Source organism: Eschrichtius robustus, chromosome 7 (genome assembly GCF_028021215.1).
Source record: "Eschrichtius robustus isolate mEscRob2 chromosome 7, mEscRob2.pri, whole genome shotgun sequence".
Taxonomy (NCBI): domain Eukaryota; kingdom Metazoa; phylum Chordata; class Mammalia; order Artiodactyla; family Eschrichtiidae; genus Eschrichtius; species Eschrichtius robustus.
Window position 1 is genome coordinate 10,098,990 of NC_090830.1, and position 20,944 is coordinate 10,119,933.

General features: G+C 36.4%; 1 protein-coding gene across 1 annotated transcript in view; it reads left to right on the top strand.

Annotated features, from left to right (window-relative positions):
• The window catches only part of LYST (lysosomal trafficking regulator), a 178,367-nt gene that overhangs the window by 93,209 nt on the left and 64,214 nt on the right, over window positions 1-20,944 (top strand). Inside the window, exons 24-31 of the mRNA XM_068547570.1 lie at window positions 495-672; window positions 2,472-2,641; window positions 3,914-4,144; window positions 5,831-5,997; window positions 6,883-7,035; window positions 12,944-13,135; window positions 14,832-15,010; window positions 16,724-16,930. Coding sequence (XP_068403671.1) covers window positions 495-672; window positions 2,472-2,641; window positions 3,914-4,144; window positions 5,831-5,997; window positions 6,883-7,035; window positions 12,944-13,135; window positions 14,832-15,010; window positions 16,724-16,930 — 1,477 coding nt within the window. The remainder of the gene's footprint in view (window positions 1-494; window positions 673-2,471; window positions 2,642-3,913; window positions 4,145-5,830; window positions 5,998-6,882; window positions 7,036-12,943; window positions 13,136-14,831; window positions 15,011-16,723; window positions 16,931-20,944) is intronic.

The window sequence follows — 20,944 nt, forward strand, 5'->3', positions numbered from 1 at the left end:
TCTTATGGTTTATTTAATTCCATATGGTTATTAGAGAAAAACTCTTCAGTTTAGGGAAATTATACGATTTATTATCGTTCCCAAAAGCATCTCAATTAGCACCGTCAGTGAAACTTTCCGCACGATGATGGAAACGTTCACCTGTGCTGTCCACTGCAGGAGACACATAACGCACTTGAAATGTGGCCAGTGCAGCTGAGCAACTGGATTTTTAATTTAATTTTAAATCGTTTAAATAGCACAAGTGGCTAATGGAAATCACAGATGTAGAATAGACTAGTGTTTAATAGACGATATACCTAAAAAATACCGGTGATAAAAAGTGATGGCAAATTTGTTAATCACAGTTAAATCGGGAAACGTTTTTTAAATTTATGCACTTTTGTTTCACCTGTGAAAATTATTACTACTCATCACAGCCCTTAAGGTAATCATGAGGCACTACTTTCCTCCCTGATCTTGTTTTGGTAAGACTTTCTGGGTCTCTGTTTTAGTGTAACTGAAGACTGTTTGGTACCTGTATGCTGTGGGTTGTATGAACTCTTAAGCGGAGTTCTTCTCATCCTGCCTGATGTTATGCTGGAAGACGTGATGGACAGGCTCATTCAAGCAGATACGCTGTTGGTCCTCGTTAACCACCCATCACCTGCTGTGCAACAAGGAGTTATTAAAGTAAGGGCGAATGCGAAATACGTTGTCTTCATTTGGAACGATAAACATATGCGTAATTTAAAATTTGAATGTACATATTCAAATAGACCTGAAGCTTTCTTTTATTCTTAGGCATAATGAGCTGATGTAGTTTGTTACTTCTTACCCCTATTTTTCTATGTCTTGTCATCCAGCTTTAAGCCCTCCTCCATATATTGATTCATATCAGTATGTTTTTTAAAGTCTGCTACTTACAAGGAACACACAGGTCATTGGAAGTCTCTCCTGCAGTGTAGTATCGTTAAATCTTAGACACTTACTTCAGGTTTCAGCTCAGATGTCACCTTCTCAAAGAGGCCTTCCCTGTTCACCTTTCAAACCAGTTTCTGTCTAGCCCTGTTCCTCACTTGTTCTATAATAGCATCCTAGGTGTGTCTTGTAATTATCTTTTTAATTTGTTTGTGTATTCATTTTTTTTTAACCTCCCATACTGAAATATAAGTCCTGTGAGGGTAGGCATCTTGTGTCCAATATATAAAAGGTCCTAAGTACATGGTTGAAAGAATAAATATTTGATATGAATGGTTCCCATTAGGAGACAACCCAATATTGAAATGGTCTTTAAAGATTCTCATTTTCTTAGTTTGATGTGGGATATTGTTAAATCAGTTGCAACCCACTATTTACTTAGCTTCCATTTCATGTGTAAAACACTGGGCTAGCTGCTATGTGGGATATAAAGGGGAATAAGCCTCTGTATTTAGGAGTTCATAGGCCAGTGGGGAAGAGAGACATACACCCAACTAAGTAAAATGTAAGGACTTGTGTGATCAGTGCTTCAGTGGTAGTATTAATAAAGAAGAACCGGGAGCACAGGAAAAGCAAATAATTCTGATGCGGGAACCAGGGAAGGATTCATGCAAAAGGTGTATTTTGTATTATGCTGTAAACTTAGAAAGCTTTTTAAGTAGGGCGGTCAAGAGGTGTGTGTTTTGGGAAGAATAGTCTGTCACCACTGTGAGGGAGTGATTGCAGGGGAGAGAGAGGTGGAAGCCTTGTGTTCGCAGGATATCACAGTGGTCCAGGGGAGAGATGATGAGTCCCTGATCTGGGGAAGTGGAAAGTCAAAGGACAGACAGATTTGAGAGACATTCACTGGAATGGAGGTGAGAGACCTTCATAATTACATGTAGGAAATCAGGACAAGAAGAGCCAAAAGTGAGATTAGCCTTGAAGTCTCATAGGATGGTGCTACTGTGCTCTAAGATCAGAACCATGGAAGAAGTGAGTTTGGAAGGAAAAATAATTACTTAGATTGTACACATGTTGCATTTAAGATGCTGGGAAAGGATGGAAGTTTAGGCCTATGCTCAAGATAAATAAAATGTTAAGAAGTCTAGAAAAATAGAGGTCTGGGATATATATATATATATATATTTTTTTTTTTTTTTTTTTTTCAGAGAAAGCATCATACAGTGTTGAATCATTTTTCTTTTTTCAGAATTAGAATTAGGCACAAATATTCTACTTATACTCAGCTAAGGCTGCCAATCTGCTAGGTGTCCATGCTCAGCTAAAAAGCTAGTTTCCCATCACAAAAATATTAAGATCTCCAAGACAGGGTCATCATTAGCATTCCATAATAATCAGAGACAAAGTTCATTTTTGTTTTGCTATGGAGGTGGCATTGTTTTGAGCTTTCTCTGTTCTATACAGATGAAATTAAACAATAACTTACAACTACAAATATAATACACTGTCTGACTTGTGTACATTATATAAAATTTTAATATATTGTCTAACTTAATTTTTTTCCTTAGCTATTAGATGCATATTTTAATAGAGCATCTAAGGAACAAAAGGATAAATTTCTGAAGAATCGTGGCTTTTCCTTGCTAGCCAACCAGTTGTATCTTCATCGGGGAACTCAGGAATTGTTAGAATGCTTCATTGAAATGTTCTTTGGCCGACATGCTGGCCTTGATGAAGAGTAAGTGGGTTCTTCCCTCCACCAGAATTGGGGATCTTTTGTCTTAAATGTAAAATTTGTCAAACTGACTCTTAACAAAATTACTTGGTCACTCTTAGAAAAAAATCTGCTAAAAGTCATTTTCCAGGTGAATCAATTTATTATTTTCCATATTATATTCTTTCTAATATAATTTCTTCCTTTTTATGTCATTCATTAGCTAGGAACTAGTAAGAAAGAAAGAAAGAAATGCTGCATCAGATGAAAGAAAGTGATGGTTAAGATTTGGTTTACAGTGTTAACCTGAGGTTAACTGAGAGGAAGGTGGCTTCTGTGGTCCCAGCAGCAGATTAAAGGAGGGCTCCATAGACAAGCTCCTCACTCCCTCAGAGACCCGGGTTATCTGGGTGAAGAATAAATCCCCCACCTGGAATTCCAGCACACTGATTACTGAGCTTTGTCCCTGGTATAATGCTGAAGGATTAGCAAATAAGTACAAAAATTAAAGAATATTTTTCTCCCAAGCCAAAAGTTTGGCAGAAAAGTTAAGCTGTGATTTCTGTGTATGATAAAGTAGAGAGAAATGTGTGTCTTTGTATTATTATTAAGTGTCTCCTACTTACTTGTAAGTAGACCAATTCAGACCTTGAAGAATTTACTTATTAAAGTTGCAGCAATGACAATAGTACTTTCCGTTCGCATACAGCTTTTGGCTCTTTCAAAGCAATTCTGCATCATCTCATTTGATTCTCACAGCAGTCTTGAGAAGAAAGTAGAGCAAATATCACCACACATATTTGACAGATAAAGAAAATGAGGTATAAAACATGTAAATAATTTCCCTCCCATCCCAGAGACAAAGAGTATTGGAACAAGAACTCGAGATCCATTCCTTTCACTAGACCTCTTTTTACTAGTTCCCTGAAATACTGTGTAAAATAATAGTCATTTTTTTTCCCTGCACACTTGTTATATAGATCCCTAGAGCAGGGGATCTTTGGACAACTTAGTGGTTCATGGACAAATTAAAGTGAGTCAATTAAAACCATGAAATTGTATAAATGTTTCCCTTGAATATTTGTGTATTTGCCTTGGAACAGACTTCTAGCAACACCTTTTATCTTTTTATTGGAGGGATTTATGATCTAAAAAAAGGTTAAGAATCCTTGCTTCCCTAATTTATGCTTTATAGCTTCAAAATCAAGTCAACAAAATGGCCCATATTGCAATCATTTTTCCTTATTTCATGGTTAATTGCTTCTGATGTGCTCTTAACTGTATTATTTATTATAGATTTGATCTGGAAGATGTGAAAAACATGGGACTTTTTCAGAAGTGGTCTGTCATTCCTATTCTGGGACTAATAGAGACCTCCTTATATGACAACGTGCTCTTGCATAACGCTCTCTTACTTCTTCTCCAAGTATTAAATTCTTGTTCTAAGGTAGCAGATATGTTGTTGGATAATGGTCTACTCTACGTGTTATGTAATACAGTAGCAGCTCTGAATGGATTAGAAAAGAAGTAAGTTTTAAATCATTATTTAAAACTACATCTGATAAAAACTTTGGAAAGGGAAAAACTTTACTAGCAGGTTACATTAAAGCATCTGATATTTCATAATACTTTCAGAGAATTTCTTTCCTCCAAAACTGATTAAATTAAATTAAATTAAATTAAATTAAATTAAATTAAATTAAATTAAATTAAATTAAATTTGGAGGGCATATTTTCCATCATTTTCAATAAAGTTTGGTTTAAAAAAAATAAGGTATTTATATGACGTACTTTTAGGTATTTAGAACCTGAAGACAATGTGAATAAATTTAACTGTCCTCAAATATACTTACCAAGCTTCCACTGTAGTCTTATAAAAATTATTATCCCCATCAGGAATAGGATATTGAGGATTAGAGAGATGTAGTAACTTGTTGCAGATCACACAGCTAGTAAACAGAGAACTTGAGGCTGAATCTTCTCACTTCAGAAGCCTGTGCTTTACAGTCACCATGCTCTCCCACTTTTAGCATGCTGTACCGCTGTCTACTACCATAAATGAATTTCTAGTTGCAAAAAGTACATTGGCAAATGGCTGCCCACCAAGTTGATTAACAGCTTTAAAAAATATGTTAGGCAATTATATTTTTATTTGGATTTTGTGCCTTCGGTGTCTGCATTTATGATGCACAGTATAACATTTTTATTAGCATAATGTTAAGATACAAATCTCCAGAAGCATCATCTTACTGCACGTTAAAACATTAAATATTAAATATATTTTTGCAGAGAAGGCAGAGCATATCCTCGGTGATTCTCTAGGCCCAGGAGGCTCTCTGGGTGCTAGAGAGGACTCCTTGTAGTCAGCTCAGTTCAGTTTTTATTGGGCACCTGTTTTATTTAGGATCTGTGTGCTGGGCATATGAGAAATACAAAGTATTGTATTCCTCAAGACATTTAGTCTTGATTATAATACAGTGCATGAAATTGGTGGAACTTGGGAAGAGTACCAGCAGGCTCCTGCTAAGAGCAGTTTGTTGCTGTTGTTGTTTTAAAGAAACTGTACTTACGGAATGTCCCTATATGCTACTCTATTGATTGCCCCCCCCCCCACCAAATTTACCATTTCTAACTCTTGCTTGATTTTGAAAAAGTAAGTGGAGAGGCTTAATATCACACACTGAGGTAGATTATCAAGGTTAAAAATTGAGGGACAGAAGATACTAATTCATATTTATTAGGTAGTTAAGTGATTAATACATATGTTCAAATCTGTATCTCTTTTAATCCTTAAAATAAACATACTTTGTGTAAGTGAGATTCAGAGAGGTCAATTAATGTATTCAAATTCACCATCTCTGTGAAGCCTTCTCAGAATTATCCCTCTTCATACCCACAGAATCTTCACCTTTAGTGTGTTGGGAACCTGCCAGTGCATTCCCACAGTATCTTGTGTTAGTCTCTGTTGTTACATTTACCACCACTTACTGGTTATATTTATCTGTTCACTTGTCTGGTCCTTTGCAAGCTGAACTTTCACAGGAGTCAAAACGTGTCTTCTTATTTCTGTTCCTAGCATGTAGTTTATGTAACCTGCCATAGAGTAAGCATGGATGAATATCGAATGAATGCATGAATGAATGAATGAATACTGGCAGAACAGGAATTTAAACCAGTTCTTTTTGCCTTAAATTATTTGTTCTTTTTCTTTAGCGTTCCTTTGAATGAATACAGATTGCTTGCTTGTGATCTGCAGCAACTTTTCATAGCAGTTACAATTCATGCTTGCAGTTCCTCAGGCTCACAGTATTTTAGAGTTATTGAAGATCTTATTGTACTGCTTGGATATCTTCAAAATAGCAAAAGCAAGAGGACCCAAAGTAAGATTTAATTTTCATGGATTTGTGGGGGGCAGTTGTATAATAGCCAAAAATGTTAGTAGAACCTAATCTCTTTCTCTGGCTTCCGTAGAGAGAGTGGGATAGAGGAGAGAAACTGTTTTACTAAAGGTTCATCCTTAACTTTGTTTACTGGCTTTAAAAAGAAGCCTTTTTAAGTGGCAAAAATTTTAAAGTGATGCCCTGATGTAATTAGTAGCTGCCAACACATCACTAAAAGAAGCTGCTGGGACTTCCCTGGTGGTGCAGTGGTTAAGACTTCACGCTCCCAATGCAGGGGGCCTGGGTTCGATCCCTGGTCGAGGAATAGATCCCACGTGCATGCCGCAACTAAGAGTTCGCATGCTGCAACTAAGAGTTCACATGCCGCAACTAAGACCTGGTGCAACTAAATAAATAAATAAATAAATATTTAAAAAAAAAAAAAAACTGCTGATTTTTCTTACCAAGTAGAATGAAAAGGCTTATGCTGAATAGTAACATAAAACATTAATTTTCTTTAGTGGCAAATATTATAGTGAATATGGGGCAGAAAAATGTGAGAATTTCTGGTTAAACTTTTGCCTTATATATTAAAAAGGCTGTTCTTTAAAACAGTTATATAAAATAAAATAAATTTGTGAGCTAGTATTTGTCTATTGAATTTTTTTATAGTAATCATTTAGAAATTTGCTTTAAAATTGATTTTAAAGACAGTTAAGAAATGTTTACTACCATTGAGAACCCACGTTGATCAAAAATTTTAAATTTATCTCTAATAAAACATTATTGGCAGTTTTGATATTGCATGAATGTAAGAATCAATTCAGTTAAAAAAAAATCAACAACCACATAGCTTGAAAACATTCTAGCATCTTCTGTTTTTAGATATGGCTGTTGCACTACAGTATAGAGTTCTCCAGGCTGCTATGGAGTTTATAAGGACCACCGCAAATCATGACTCTGAAAACCTTACAGATTCATCTCAGTCGCCGTCTGCTCCCCATCATGCAGTATTTCAAAAGCGAAAGAGCATTGCTGGTGAGTGCTGAAATAATATTTTAATAATTATAAATGGAAGGTAGCTTGACTCTCCTGTATTCTGATGGCATTCACATTTTAAAACATTTCTTTGTTTCAAAAGCTAAACTATAAAGTTTGAGAAGGTTTTCCTCCCAGAGGAGGAAAACTGCTACTTTCCTACTGCTTTCTTTTCAGTGCTCTTTTCATTCAGTTATCTCTTGAGCACCTGCCATGTGCCAAGCACTGTGTTAAATGTTGACGATACAGTGATGAAAAAAAAAAAAAAAAAAAAAAAGACACAGATTCTTCCCTTCTACCATAAAGTAGTAGAGAAATGTAGAAGGTAGGAATAGAGACCGTAACAGGGCAGCCTGATTTACATGCAGAGTTAGGGAAGTCTCTGAGGAAGTGGGATTTCAATATAAGGGATGAGAAAGGGGTTAGCAGGAGCCAGAGGAAGAGTATTACAGGCAGAATGAACAGCTGACGTGCAGGTCCTGGGGCAGGAAAAAGCTAAGGTTGTTCAGAGAACTGAAAGAAAGCCATGTAGCTGAAGTATAGCCCTTGATGAGATAGTGCTGCCAGATGAGGCTCTACAGGACGGCATGAACCAGATCATGTGTCATCATATGGGCCACGTTAAGGAGTTTATTAGATTTTATCCTAATGGGAAGTTGTCAGAGGTTTTTAAGTAGCTGGCATGACATAACCAGATTTTCATTTTGTAAAGACCATTCTGGTTTCTGTGCAGAGTGGATTAGAGGAAAGTAGGAAAGGTAGTGGGAAGTGCAAGGAGGAGGCTATTGCAATAGTCAGGGCAGGAGGTGATGGTGGCTCGGCTATGGTTATGTTATACACGTGACTATAGGGCTTGCTCTAAATGAGGACATGTCATCAAATTCTAATTTTTAATATTGTTAGACTTATTTTTTCCACAAAATCTGCTCTGCCCTATATACACATTAATTCTGAAAGATAGCGTAAACACCCCCCCACACATACACATTGGCTCTATATATGCACACACACACACACACACACACACATATATATATATATACGTCTATATATACTGAACATAGGTACATGTGCGCACACACACACACACACAAACACACACATATATATACGTCTGTATATACTGGACGTAGGTACATGCACACACACGCACACACAGACATATATATACGTCTGTATATACTGGACATAGGTACAGGCGCGCGCGCGCACACACACACACACACACACACACACACACACACACACTTCTGCAAACTGAGGACTTGGTAGATTGTTTGAAGTTTAATCACCCATACAGTCTTGAGAGCTTTTAAATCCAAATCTTTCTTCTACCTGGTTAAACTACTTCATTGTGGTCGGTGCTATGCCGAAGTTTAAAACCATGTGAAACACTCATCTGTAGAGAAAAGCTATCAAATATATACATTGTTTCGCAGGAGTATGTTTACATTATGCTAAATGAAAGCTTATGTAAATAAAACTTGTAAAGCATCCACATAACTAAACTTATCTCCCCATACATCCTTCTTTAATTAATTAATTAATTAATTAATTAATTAATTATTTCTAACATGTTTATTGGAGTATAATTGCTTTACAATGGTGTGTTAGTTTCTGCTGTATAACAAAGTGAATCAGCTATACATATACATATGTCCCCATATCTCTTCCCTCTTGCGTCTCCCTCCCACCCTCCCTATCCCACCCCTCTAGGTGGTCACAAAGCACCGAGCTGATCTCCCTGTGCTATGCGGCTGCTTCCCACTAGCTATCTGTTTTACATTTGGTAGTGTATATATGTCTATGCCACTCTCTCACTTCGTCCCAGCTTACCCTTCCCCCTCCCCGTGTGCTCAAGTCCATTCTCTACATCTGTGTCTTTATTCCTGTCCTGCCCCTAGGTTCATCAGAACCTTTTTTTTTTTTTTTTTTTTTTTTTTTTAGATTCTGTGTATATGTGTTAGCATACAGTATTTGTTTTTCTCTTTCTGACCGACTTCACTCTGTATGACAGACTGTAGGTCTATCCACCTCACTACAAATAACTCAATTTCGTTTCCTTTTATGGCTGAGTAATACTCCATTGTAAATATGTGCCACATCTTCTTTGTCCTTCCTTGATGTACTATCTGAATATAATCTGTCCTCATGAGCTTCCCTCCCAGTTGTGCCTCTTTTGTCCCGGGTAGAATTCCATCTTTTACCAAGTCTGGCCGTAGTGCTCAACTGCCTGCATGCCAGAAGGTGACTTTTGGACCATTTTCCCTTTGCAGGATTTCCTAATCAGAGACTGCTTAGATGGAATTCACCCTCTTTGACAGAGGAAAGTATACCTTTACTACCTGAACAAATGCTTGCTATTTCTTCCTTCTTGACGTTTCTCTTTCTCATATCTGTTTCTTCCCTTTTCTACCTAGTTCCCTGGTTTAGTTTATGATCAGCTGGTGCCTGGGCTAACACAGCAGCCCTTTTGCTATTTTCTGTTTGGTCTGTGATTTCTCTAACAGTCTGTCATCTCTCTCTTTATGTACTAGCACTTTTATCACCCTAAGCCTAAGAGCCCCGCAGAGCTCCACGTTTGTATTATTTATTTTTTCTTTGTGTGAGTCATTTTAAAGTGGATAATAGACGTTTAGTCCTTTCTCTAAACCATTCTCCTTTTTGTTCCTGACTCCTCTAGCCTCTTCTGCTGGGGCTTATATTTTTCACACTATCTAAGTAAATGCAGTTACCGTAAGGCCACATGAGGCTTATAGAATCCTAAAACTTTTGAACTTGATAAAAGACCTTGAAAGTCGTCCAGTCCAGCTTGCTCCTGTTGCAGATGCACCGAGGCCTAGACTTAGAGGCTGCTGGAGCGAGGCCCCTGCACCCGTCTCTTTGTGTCCTACCCAACACCCACTCCTCCCAGGTCTGTTGTATCTTTATGTCTCTCTCAGGTCTCTCCCAAGAATTCTTCCTGTTTTAAATACTACCTTATTTAGATTCTGTCATTGTGAATCCAGTTTATAAAACTCCACTTTATACGTGTTAAACTGTTGCTTTGTATTTCCTTCCATGTTGTTTTACACATGTATTTGGCAAAGCCTGTGTTTTATTTGTTCAGTATTAGTCAAAAATTATTGTCAAAAGTGTGTTGGCCTCGTACACTGTCGGTGCAAAACATACACAGTGCTGAAGCTCCTGTGCTTCTGAGCAGTGTGGTTATTAAAAACTCACTTAAGTCTATTTGTTCATGATACTGAAGTGACTAAGAGGGATTTATATTTCCATCATTTAGATAATGAACTGTTCCCTCAAAGATTTCATACACGCTGTTCTCATTAGTGACAGATGTTTGGAGGGATGTTTTTTTCCTGGATAGACTTGTTTAGCGTTTACTGAAAACTGCTGAGACGGCGGGCGTCTCCAGCCCCACAGCCGCCACCCCTGCACCTCCCGCGGGCCTCGTGGGGGCAGCTCCTCCTGTGGCCGCACACCACAGTGTGTGATGGCAGCCAGGTTCGCTCAGGCTGTGAACCCCAGGATACCCATGGCCTGGGACCAGCGTTTCTTCAGCAGCACGGCCGCCGCATCTAGGTTGTGAGGTCTCCTGCTCTTGGAGGCGTTAGGTAGTATTTTATTGCCAGCTTAACCTTCTTGCAGCCTGACTCGTGTACCATTCTGCTCAACAGCTCCGATGGTTCCCTACCACCCAGTGAACAAAGCGCCGATTCCTTAGTGTCTGTGTCTTTTTTTTTAATATACATAGATATGTATAAGAGAGAGAGAATTCTGCTTGAATAGTATCATCACTATTTAGTATCACTCAACCTTCTGTTTGTAAACTGATTTATATTTCTACTCAATATAGTGTACTTTTCCATATAATATATTCTTATATTTAATGAATGCCTAATAATCTGTTAGATTTGCCATGATCTTCTTCCCCAACCATTATCAATAAACAAAGGTTTTTTTTTTTTACTTGTTTGTTTTTGCTATTATAACAGGATAGCTGTGTACATTCTTACATATGTATTTTTTCCCTTGTCTGCTTATCAATATAAAAAACTTTACACATCACCTTAATACACAAAGGAAGAAGTAAGTGTTAGGGTATTATTTAAAGAGCTACACATACATTTAAACTGTCATAAATAATCACATATATGTGTGTGTGTGTATATATATATATATATATATATATATATATATATATATATATCGTGTTATTGATATAATTCACCTGCCAATGAATTTCCTTTCTATTTCAACCATTAATAACAATACCAACTGTTAACTTTTAATTCTTTGTATGAGACAGACATTGTGTTTCACGTACATTATTTTATTTAATCCACAGAACAAACCTCTTTATCCATGCATTCAGCCATCAAATATTTATTGAGCATCCGCCATGTATCAGTTATTATTTCATCTGGCCTCATGAAACTTATATTTTACTGGAGAAAATGGTCAGTAAGCCTGTAAACAAATATATTTAGTATAGTGTCAGATAGTGACAAATATCTACCTGTGAGGTAGGCTCTATTTTACTTTGTAATCCACATCTTACATATAAGGAACGTGAGGCTTAGAAAGCAGAGTATGTGAGGCCACACCAGCTCAGTGCAGCTTCACAGCCTGACTGCTGGGATACCCTCCCACTTTTTCAAGTACATAGAACTGAAGAAGACTTAACATTTCCTTATTTGGTGAATTGCTGTGTCTCTGAATTGTGATTATCAGCTGCTTAATACAGCATGAAAGCTGTCAGAGATGTAGACATTTGGAAGAATCTGCTTAAACTAAGGACATCATCTGATAATATTATTCTTGAATATATCCCAGATATGAATTTTTCTTCTTTTTATTTGCTTCATTTTTGTCTCAAAGGTGACTCCACCTACCAAAATGTATTAACTGATAAAAAATACTGATTACCTAAAATACTGGACAATCTAAAATGCCATTAAAATATTTACGTATCTTGCAGGACGAGTCATTAAAACCTATTGTAAGTAATGTGTATAGAGGCTATTTGTGGATTTGATATATATGCTTTCATAATTTTAAAAAAGGTTCAATTCCAATGAAGGATTTCATTATTCCTCACCTACCAAGACGTCATTTTGGTTCCTGTGGTCAACTTCCGATGCCCTTCTCCTTCAGTCCATTAAATGAAGACTCAGTCCCCTCCTTTTCTCCTGGATCCGCTCCCTGTGTGGTGCCTGTCAGAGCAGGTGCAGTAACGATGCAGGAACCCCATTCCTGCCTCTTTAACCCGAGGAAACATTTCTCGGGAAACGCTTCTTAGGATTGAATCCCACGTGATGCATATGTTCCAAATCACTTTAATATCTGAGCTCTTCACTTTATTTGGCTGATTTCTACTATGTCACTATATACGACTTTCAAAACTAATTTATAAAATTCAGCAATGTTAATTACCCAGAAATAGTAATGTTCATGCTAAAATGTGATGTGCTTTAAAAATCTGTTGATTATTTTGGAATACAAGGAAGTGAAACAGTATTTGAAAATATTTTGTCAAAACATTCTGAACTGTATGTGTGTATATATATATATACACACACACACACAGACACACACACACACACACACACACCCTTCTAAGAGTTCGAGTTTTTCAGAGGACTAAAATTTTGCCAAACGATATCCACTCTACTAAGCTGTGTCACAAGCTTCAACATTCTTGTTTAGGACTTTGACATCAGAGGTACTGTTGCACTTCTTCAAAGAGGGAAAACATGCTCTCTCTTAATCACTCTCTCTCCTTTGTATAAATTACCTTTGAATTAAAGTTCTTTTCATGGTCTGATAATTAAAAAGTTACAGCAGAAATAGTTTCTTTGATCCTTGTTAACTCTGGCATTTGACGTTTTAATTTATATACTTGAAGGTCCTCGAAAATTTCCCCTTGCTCAAACTGACTCTCTTCTGATGAAAATGCGTTCAGTAGCAAGTGATGAACTTCATACGATGATGCAACGGAGAATGAGCCAGGAGAATCCTGTCCAGGCCACCGAAACAGAGCTTGCACAGAGACTGCAGCGGCTCACCATTTTAGCAGTTAACAGGATTATTTATCAAGGTAAGACTAGAGAATAAATACGTTCTTACTCAGATATTGAACTAAAAGGAAAATAAGAGAGAACTGACTAGGTTTCACATTTTTTAACAGCATTATATTTTCATTGTTAGCATCCACACTGGTAAAAGAATCTCTCCTTTGGAACTAATAGCCTTGAATAACATTCCACTTTTTAATATGTTAAATGCTGGCCTTGACTGACCATTGAAGTTTAAAATAGTACAGCACCTCCAATATATTTTTTAAAATTTTCTTTGAGATAATCATAGGTTCACATACAGTTGTTAGGAAATATTACAGAGATCCTGTGTACCCTTTACCCAGTTTCCCCCCGATGGATCTTGCAAAACTATAGTCCAGTATCAGTACCAGGATATTGACATGGATACAGTCAAGAAAAAGAACATTTCCGTCACCACAAGAATCTATATGTTGCCTTTTAGCACCACACCCATCCTCCTCCCACCCCCATCCCTTCCTCAATCCCTGGCAACTATCAATCTGTTGTCCATTTATATATTTTCATCATTTCAAGAATGCTAAATAAATGGAATCATACAGTACGCAGCCTTGTGTAGGATTGGCTTTTTTCACTCAGCATAATTCTCTGTAGAGTCTTCCTGGTTGTTGCACGTATCAATAGTTTGTTCCTTTTTTGTTTTTGGTGAGTAATAGTCCATAGCATAGATGTCACAGTTTAGTCATTTAGCTGTTGAAAGTTGATCTGGGTGTTTTTCAGTTTGGGGTTATTACAAATAAAGCTAGCTGCTATAAACATTTATGTAAAATTTTTGTGTGAACATGGGGCTTTCCTTTTCTGGGATAAATGTCCAAGAGTGCAGTTTCTAGGTTGTACAGTAGTTGTGTGTTTTGTTCTTGTTAAGAAACTGCCAAACTTTTCTAGAGTGGCAGTATAATTTTATATTCCTACCAGCGATGTGTGAGTGATCCAGTTTTCGTCATGTCTTTACCAGCATTAGGAGTTACACTGTTTTTAATTTCAGCCATTCTGATAGGTAATATAGGGGTATATAGCCTTGTGGTTTCAATGTGCGTTTCTACAGGGGCTAACTGATTTATATATTTATATATAAACTTTAATACCTACAGCAACCACTAAAAAGCTATGCAAAGAAATATACTCAAAACACTATAGATAAGTCAAAATTCTAAAAAACGTTCAAGTGACACACAAGTTGTTTTTTTTTTTTTAACTTTTCTAATTTATATTTGGGGCAACCAGCCTCCAGGGTAAACTGTGAAATTGAACCATTTTTATCACATGCATGGCATTTGATGGGATAGCATGTCTAGTGAAACAGGTCTGCACATCTGTCTAATGTAAATATCACATGGTGTTTATGTTTAATTTGTACAAGAACCTTTATGACTTTAATAATTTTGCAGTTTAATTCATCTTCATTAGTAAAATAAACCTTTAATTTAGAACTGCGTGACTTATGTATGTTTAAATTTCTACATTGTTTTAGGTGAATTCATTTTCTCTAGTATAGTGTATTTTCTACATCTAATACACCTACTACACATTTATACTGTGACAACTGAATCAGAAATTACGTAGAATATTTTTGCCAGCATCATTACCATTTGTAATGGCTAGTGATTTGACTAATTCAAACTTGACTAATTTTTTGACTTGATTTGACTAATTTTTTATTCTTCTTTTAATTCAAAGAGTTTAATCCAGACATTATTGACATTTTGAGTACTCCAGAAAATGCACCTCAAAGCAAGACCTCAGTTTCCCAGACTGAAATTTCTGAAGAAAATATTTATCATGAACAGCCTTCTGCGTTCAATCCATTTCAGAAAGAAATGTTCACATATCTGGTGGAAGGCTTCAAAGTATCCACTGTAAGTAAATTAATTACATGGGAAACGTTCATTCACAGAAAAGGAGCAGGGGTTTTGTGTGTCTGTATTATATGTTTTCAAAATCATATTCCTACACTTTCACAGCGTTTTCTGAAACTCAAGACAACTTGAATGTTAATAACAGAGTAAAATGTATCGCTAATTTACCCTTTCGAAAAGGACTCACTTCATGCAGCATTGGTTTTTAAGCCTGTAACCCAACAACCATGTTCTAATGTTGTAATTTTGTAACTAAGAACAGCATCAGAAAAGAGTAGGAATTTGATGATTACTATGAGGTTTAAACTAATAACCTGTTTTTAGCGGACTTTATTTATAGCTACCTACTCTAGAATTATTATTATTATGAATAATGATGAAGTGTATGTAGATGTTGCCTTAAGCATGTCCAACAGCTTCAAAGTGACACAGAGAATACTGACAAGCGTCAGGCTCCGTTTATCATCAACTCACTTAGGGTTCTGTGGGCCACTTACAATTGACCATAGGGAACAACAAATTGGTCAGTACACTCCGTAGATACCAAAGGCTAATCTAATTCTAGCAGAACTCATAAATCATGATTCTGCCAGTCTCTAAATCTAAACTAGATTTTGTTGTCTGCAGGTTCCACTTAGAACTGAATCATTCACACAGAGCCCTTAGGACTAGGAGTAATTGGAGAGCCTTTTCCAAAACTCAGAATAAGCTCTAAAATGTACTGATTCCAGTTTTTAAACCAGATGCAGGATATTTGATCAGGATTGGGTTAGCCTTAGTGGGACCACAATCGAAACAACTTACTTGGTTATTTGTTAGGGGATATTGATGGTCAATTTACATGCAGTTCTTAATTTGTGACAATTATACTCAATGTTTTAGTACTAATTCAAATCTTTATTATGAATCCTTTCTCTTTTATATTGCAAAATCAATGTAGGCTTATCTACCAGTGTTCTTTGATGGTTCTTTTTTTTTTTTCCTTTTAAGATTTCCAAGCCCTAGGTAATTTTTTTAAGTGGCTTAGGACTTTAGCTCCTTTGTCTCTCCGTTTTAAAATTGTGGTAAAATATACATAACATAAATTTTGCTATTTAAGTGTACATATCAGTGACCTTAAGTCCATTCACACTGTTGTGCAGCCATTACCACTATCCATCCCCAGAACCTTCTCCATCATCCCAAACTGAAACTCTGTGCCCATGAAATAGTAACTCCCCATTAGCCTCTCCCCCAGCCCCGATAAACCGCTGTTCTACTTTGTCTCTATGACTTTGACTTTCTAGATACCTCATATAAGTTATCATACAATATTTAATATAATATTTGTCCTTTTTGTATGTGGCTTATTTCATGATTCATTTTAGTAAAATGTTTTTAAGTTCATTCATACTGAAGCATGTATCAGGACTTCCTTTTTAAGGCTGAACAGTATTCCATTCTGTGTATATACCACGTTTTGTTTACCCATTCATCCGTCAGTGGGTACTTGGATTGTTTCTGCCTTTTGGCTATTTTGAACAATGCTGCTGTAAACACTGGTGTACATCCATCTCTTTTAAACCCCATTTGTATGGGTGTACATGTCTTTCTAATTTCAACTGTTTAAAAATTCTAGAGTAAAACATGTTCTGTGATTTTTAGGACTGTGTTGAGGTTAGGATATTATTGCTTAAGAAGTTTGATCCTAATTCTTTCCTGTTTTGATTTAAGGGTTCAAGTAAAGCCAGTGGCTCCAGACAGCAGTGGGCTAAAATCTTATGGTCTTGTAAGGAAACCTTCCGAATGCAGCTTGGGAGACTGCTCGTGCATATTTTGTCACCAGCCCACCCTTCACAAGAGAGAAAGCAAATTTTTGAAATAGTTCGTGAACCAAATCACCAGGAAATACTACGAGACTGTCTTAGCCCATCCCTGCAAGTAAGTACCCCAGTACTTCGTAAGTAAAAACTATTGGTCAAATATAAAACTGTACAAAACAAGAACTGAAATTAAACTGTATTTTCATGCCAAACAGCTTAAATTAGTTTTCTTACCAAATAAATATTTTCTGAGGTCTTTCTTCAGATGCTCTTTACCAGAGTCAATTTGACCTCTCTGTTTATTCCCCATTTTTTTTCCAGGGTTTAAGAAGTTCTGTATCTGAGTTCTTATAAGACTCTTTATAGTTTGTTACTAAATCTTGAAGTGTTTTCTTTAAGAACTGTTTGGAGACTTTTTTAAGCATTATATTATCCATGAAACATCTATAGTGAATAGCTCGAACAACGGTACATATAACATATTTCAAAAATGTTTACAGTAAGTTAAAATAAAAAATATTTGTTGATCATCTGGAATGATAAAATCAAAACACTTGAAGAATTTTAAAGTCTATAAATTCTATCACTTAACTAGTGATAGATGGAGAATTTAAATGGTACAACCACTCTAGACAGCTGTTCAGCAGTTTCTTATAAAATTAAACATACCCTTAACCTGTGACCCTAAAATTCCATTTTTAGGTATTTACCTAAGAGAAATTACAACATATGTCCATAAAAAGACTAGTAAAAGAATATCCATGGCAGCCTTTTTACTAATAGCCAGAAACCGGAAATAACCCAAGTGTCTGTCACTGGGAGAATGTGTAACTAAGTTGTGATATATTTATACAGTAGACTACTATACAAGCAATAAAAAGGAACAGACTACTGGTACACCCACCAATATGGCTGAAGCTCAAAATCGTTGTGTCGGTGAAAGGGACAGCCAAGCACAAAAGAGTAGACATTCTGTGATTCTATTCATATGAAGCCCAAGAACAGGCAAAATTAAGATATGGTCATAGAATTCAAGCAGTAGTTGTCTCTGTGAGGAGAGGGGCAGTGAGAAGGGGAGTTGCTTGGAAAGGGGCATAAGGAAACTGCCTGGGGTGATAAAAATGTGCTGCATCTTAGTTTGGGTAGTGGTTACATGGGCGTATGCAGTTGTCAGAACTCGTAGAAATGAACATTTAATGTCTATATGCTTTATTGAATGCAAATTATACCCCTGTAAATAAAGTATTAGATGATATTTCAGAAAGGACAGGTATCCCTTTTATATCCCTGGGAAACTCAGATTTATCATACTAAGAACCAGAAGGTTATAGATTTGAAGTGATACTTTTAGGTGCTCTTTCCAGTATTAAGACTCTCTCAGGTGCACTAAGGGCATTGTCTTTCCTTTCCCAAGGCAGAAGCATAACTAGCCCATAGTTTCCTTCTGTGGACAATTCAAAGAGATGTTCTTTCATTGCTTTATACTTAGCAAAGCTGCCGTCCCTCTGAATCCAGCCCTGATGTTCCCACTCCTCTCCCACCAGCCTCCCTTCTCTACTGCTCCATTTCTGTTGGTGGTTTCCTTACTGCTTTCGGGTTGAAACATTGGAACTACGGTTGACTTTCTTCTCTCTTTTGAATCCATTTTATTACCAAGGCCAGTTATTTGTCTAGTCCTGCCTTTCTCTATAGTCTGCCCACCCATCCTAGTTTACACTTTCACCCCTTATGCTTGAATCACTAGAATAACCTCCTCTCCACCTCAAGACCAAAAAACTGTTATCTGGTAATTTTTTTAAGGTTTATTATGGCAACATTCAAGCATACCTAAAAGTTGGGAGAAATCAGAAAAAGAACCCCACGTGACATTACGCAGCTTTAATTTTTCTTTGTAGTATTTTGAAACAAATGTCAGATATCAAATCATTTTACCTGTAAATACTTCAGTATGTATCTCTGACTGATAGGACTTTGTTTTAACTTATCACTCTCTGTGATTGTAACAATAATTCCTTATTATCATCTAATACCCAGTGTTTAAATTTTCCTAATTTTCTTATATTTTTTTAAATAGTTCTCTTGATTCTGGACCCAAACAGGGCCCTTATACTGCGTTTGTTTGTTGTGTGCTACATCTTTTTAATCCTGGCAATTATCCTCCCCAACGCTTTTTTTTTTTTAATGTCATGTATTTGTTGGTGACACTGGGTCATTTGTTCTGTAGAATTTCCCACATTCTGGATTTGGCTGATTGCATCCTTGTGGCTCTAGATCTAGAGGCTTGACTAGATTTCAGTTCTTGATTTCATATTTGCCTTTGTGCTTGGTTTTTTAAAAGAATACTTTAGTAGGAGTGCTTTGCACTTTCCGTTACATCATGGCAGGAGGCAGAGAATGTCTGGTTGCTCTGCTCGCTCTTTGAGATGGTAGCAGCGTGATTCATCCGTTATGAAGTTCATCCTCAGTCTTTAACCTAATAGTTTTAGCAGCCATCGATGATACAGCTGCCAGGATCCATTTTTTGATTAGGAGCTGCAAAATAGTGATTTCTCTACGTTTCTCATTTCATCTATTAGCATCTATTAGCATCTGATTCTTCTTTTGGGAAGAATATTCCCTTATCAGCTATTTGGCTACCCTGAAATATAGTGTGTATAGGAAAGGCAAGGTAAATGCTTGCTTCTTTCCTCTGTTTGTTTTTAGAATAATAAGTTGGTGCCCTGGCAACCTTTAATTTTTGTATTTGTTTTTATTTTTGAGGTCTTGTCATGAACTCAGGTATTTTTTTTATAAATTTAATAAGTAGTTTCACACCTTTGCAGTTATTTTTCTGTTTGATGTTCAGATTAACACCTCTGTAGATTCAAGTTGTTTTATCCTTTTAACATGGCCTTTTTAATTTTTAACAAGTTAATATGATTAACTTCCTTCCATTCTGGAGCAGAAGAATGTCCCGGGCTCATCTTGTACATTTCCTTCCCTGGGCCTGGAACCAAACTCTTCCCCCAAGAAGCCCCTATTTCCTTTTAATGAGATAATAGTATTTAGGGACTAGGTACGTTTATTTCTATTGGGTTGTCATTTCTTCTCAGCCTTTGTAGTGAACAAAGCTAAGAATTGTGTATTTTTTTAGGAAGAAAAATAAATCATGAATTCATGATTTTCTTGGATTTTATGTTTATATTTCTTTTTATTAATGTTGATAAGCTTGATTCCTGATGACATTACCATAATTACTGATTTGCTTTATCTATCTATAAAACATTTTCAAAATAAGATGACAACATTATCATTTATAACAAATCTACTGAATGCAGTTTAAGATTTCTTGGTGGTTCTTCTGTCCTTAGGATACCATTATGGGTGTACCACGAAAATAGTGTATCGTAAAAGCATTTAAAATAATTTTCTCTATTTGGTTATGCCACCAACTTGGCATCAAGTAACTAGTTAGGTTCTTTTTTTTTTCCTTCAATTTGCTTTCTGTTTTTAGAGATTCCACTGGGTATTTATTTGTTGAATTTTGTTTTTAATTACATAAAATGTCTGCCTGGTTCCAAAGTCAAAATTGTGAAACATAGCACATTCGAAGAGGTTCTAGCTTTTATCTCTATACCCTTCCTTCATTCTTTCCCTTTCCCTGTAGGTAACCATCCTTACTTGGTTTTTTAATTTCTTTTGGACATATAAGCAAATCTGTGACACACACACACGTGTATATCATCTCCCTCACTTCTTAATACAAAGAAAGATAGTGAACCATACATATCCTTCTCACTCTACTTTCTTCAAGTAACAGTGTATCCTAGCGATCGTTCCGCAGCAGTATAGAGAGCTCTTCTCATGCCTTTTTACAGCTGCCTACAAGCTGTGTTCCGTTTGTAATCTGCCTGATTTTTTTTTTTTTTTTTTTTTAATTCTGCATGGTTTTTAAAGCCCCAAGCTTCTCTTCTACTGTTACAACTTGAGTCTGGTTAATTCTCTAGTCTATGGCTCTTCCTTTTTTCAAGATAGTCCCATCTTTTCTCTTATAACCTCTTCACATCCCTGTAGTCCTACTGACAAGCTGCTTTATTCATGGCGTCCACTCTGCACACAACTCCGTCTCTCCTCCCCTTTGTCTGTCTATATG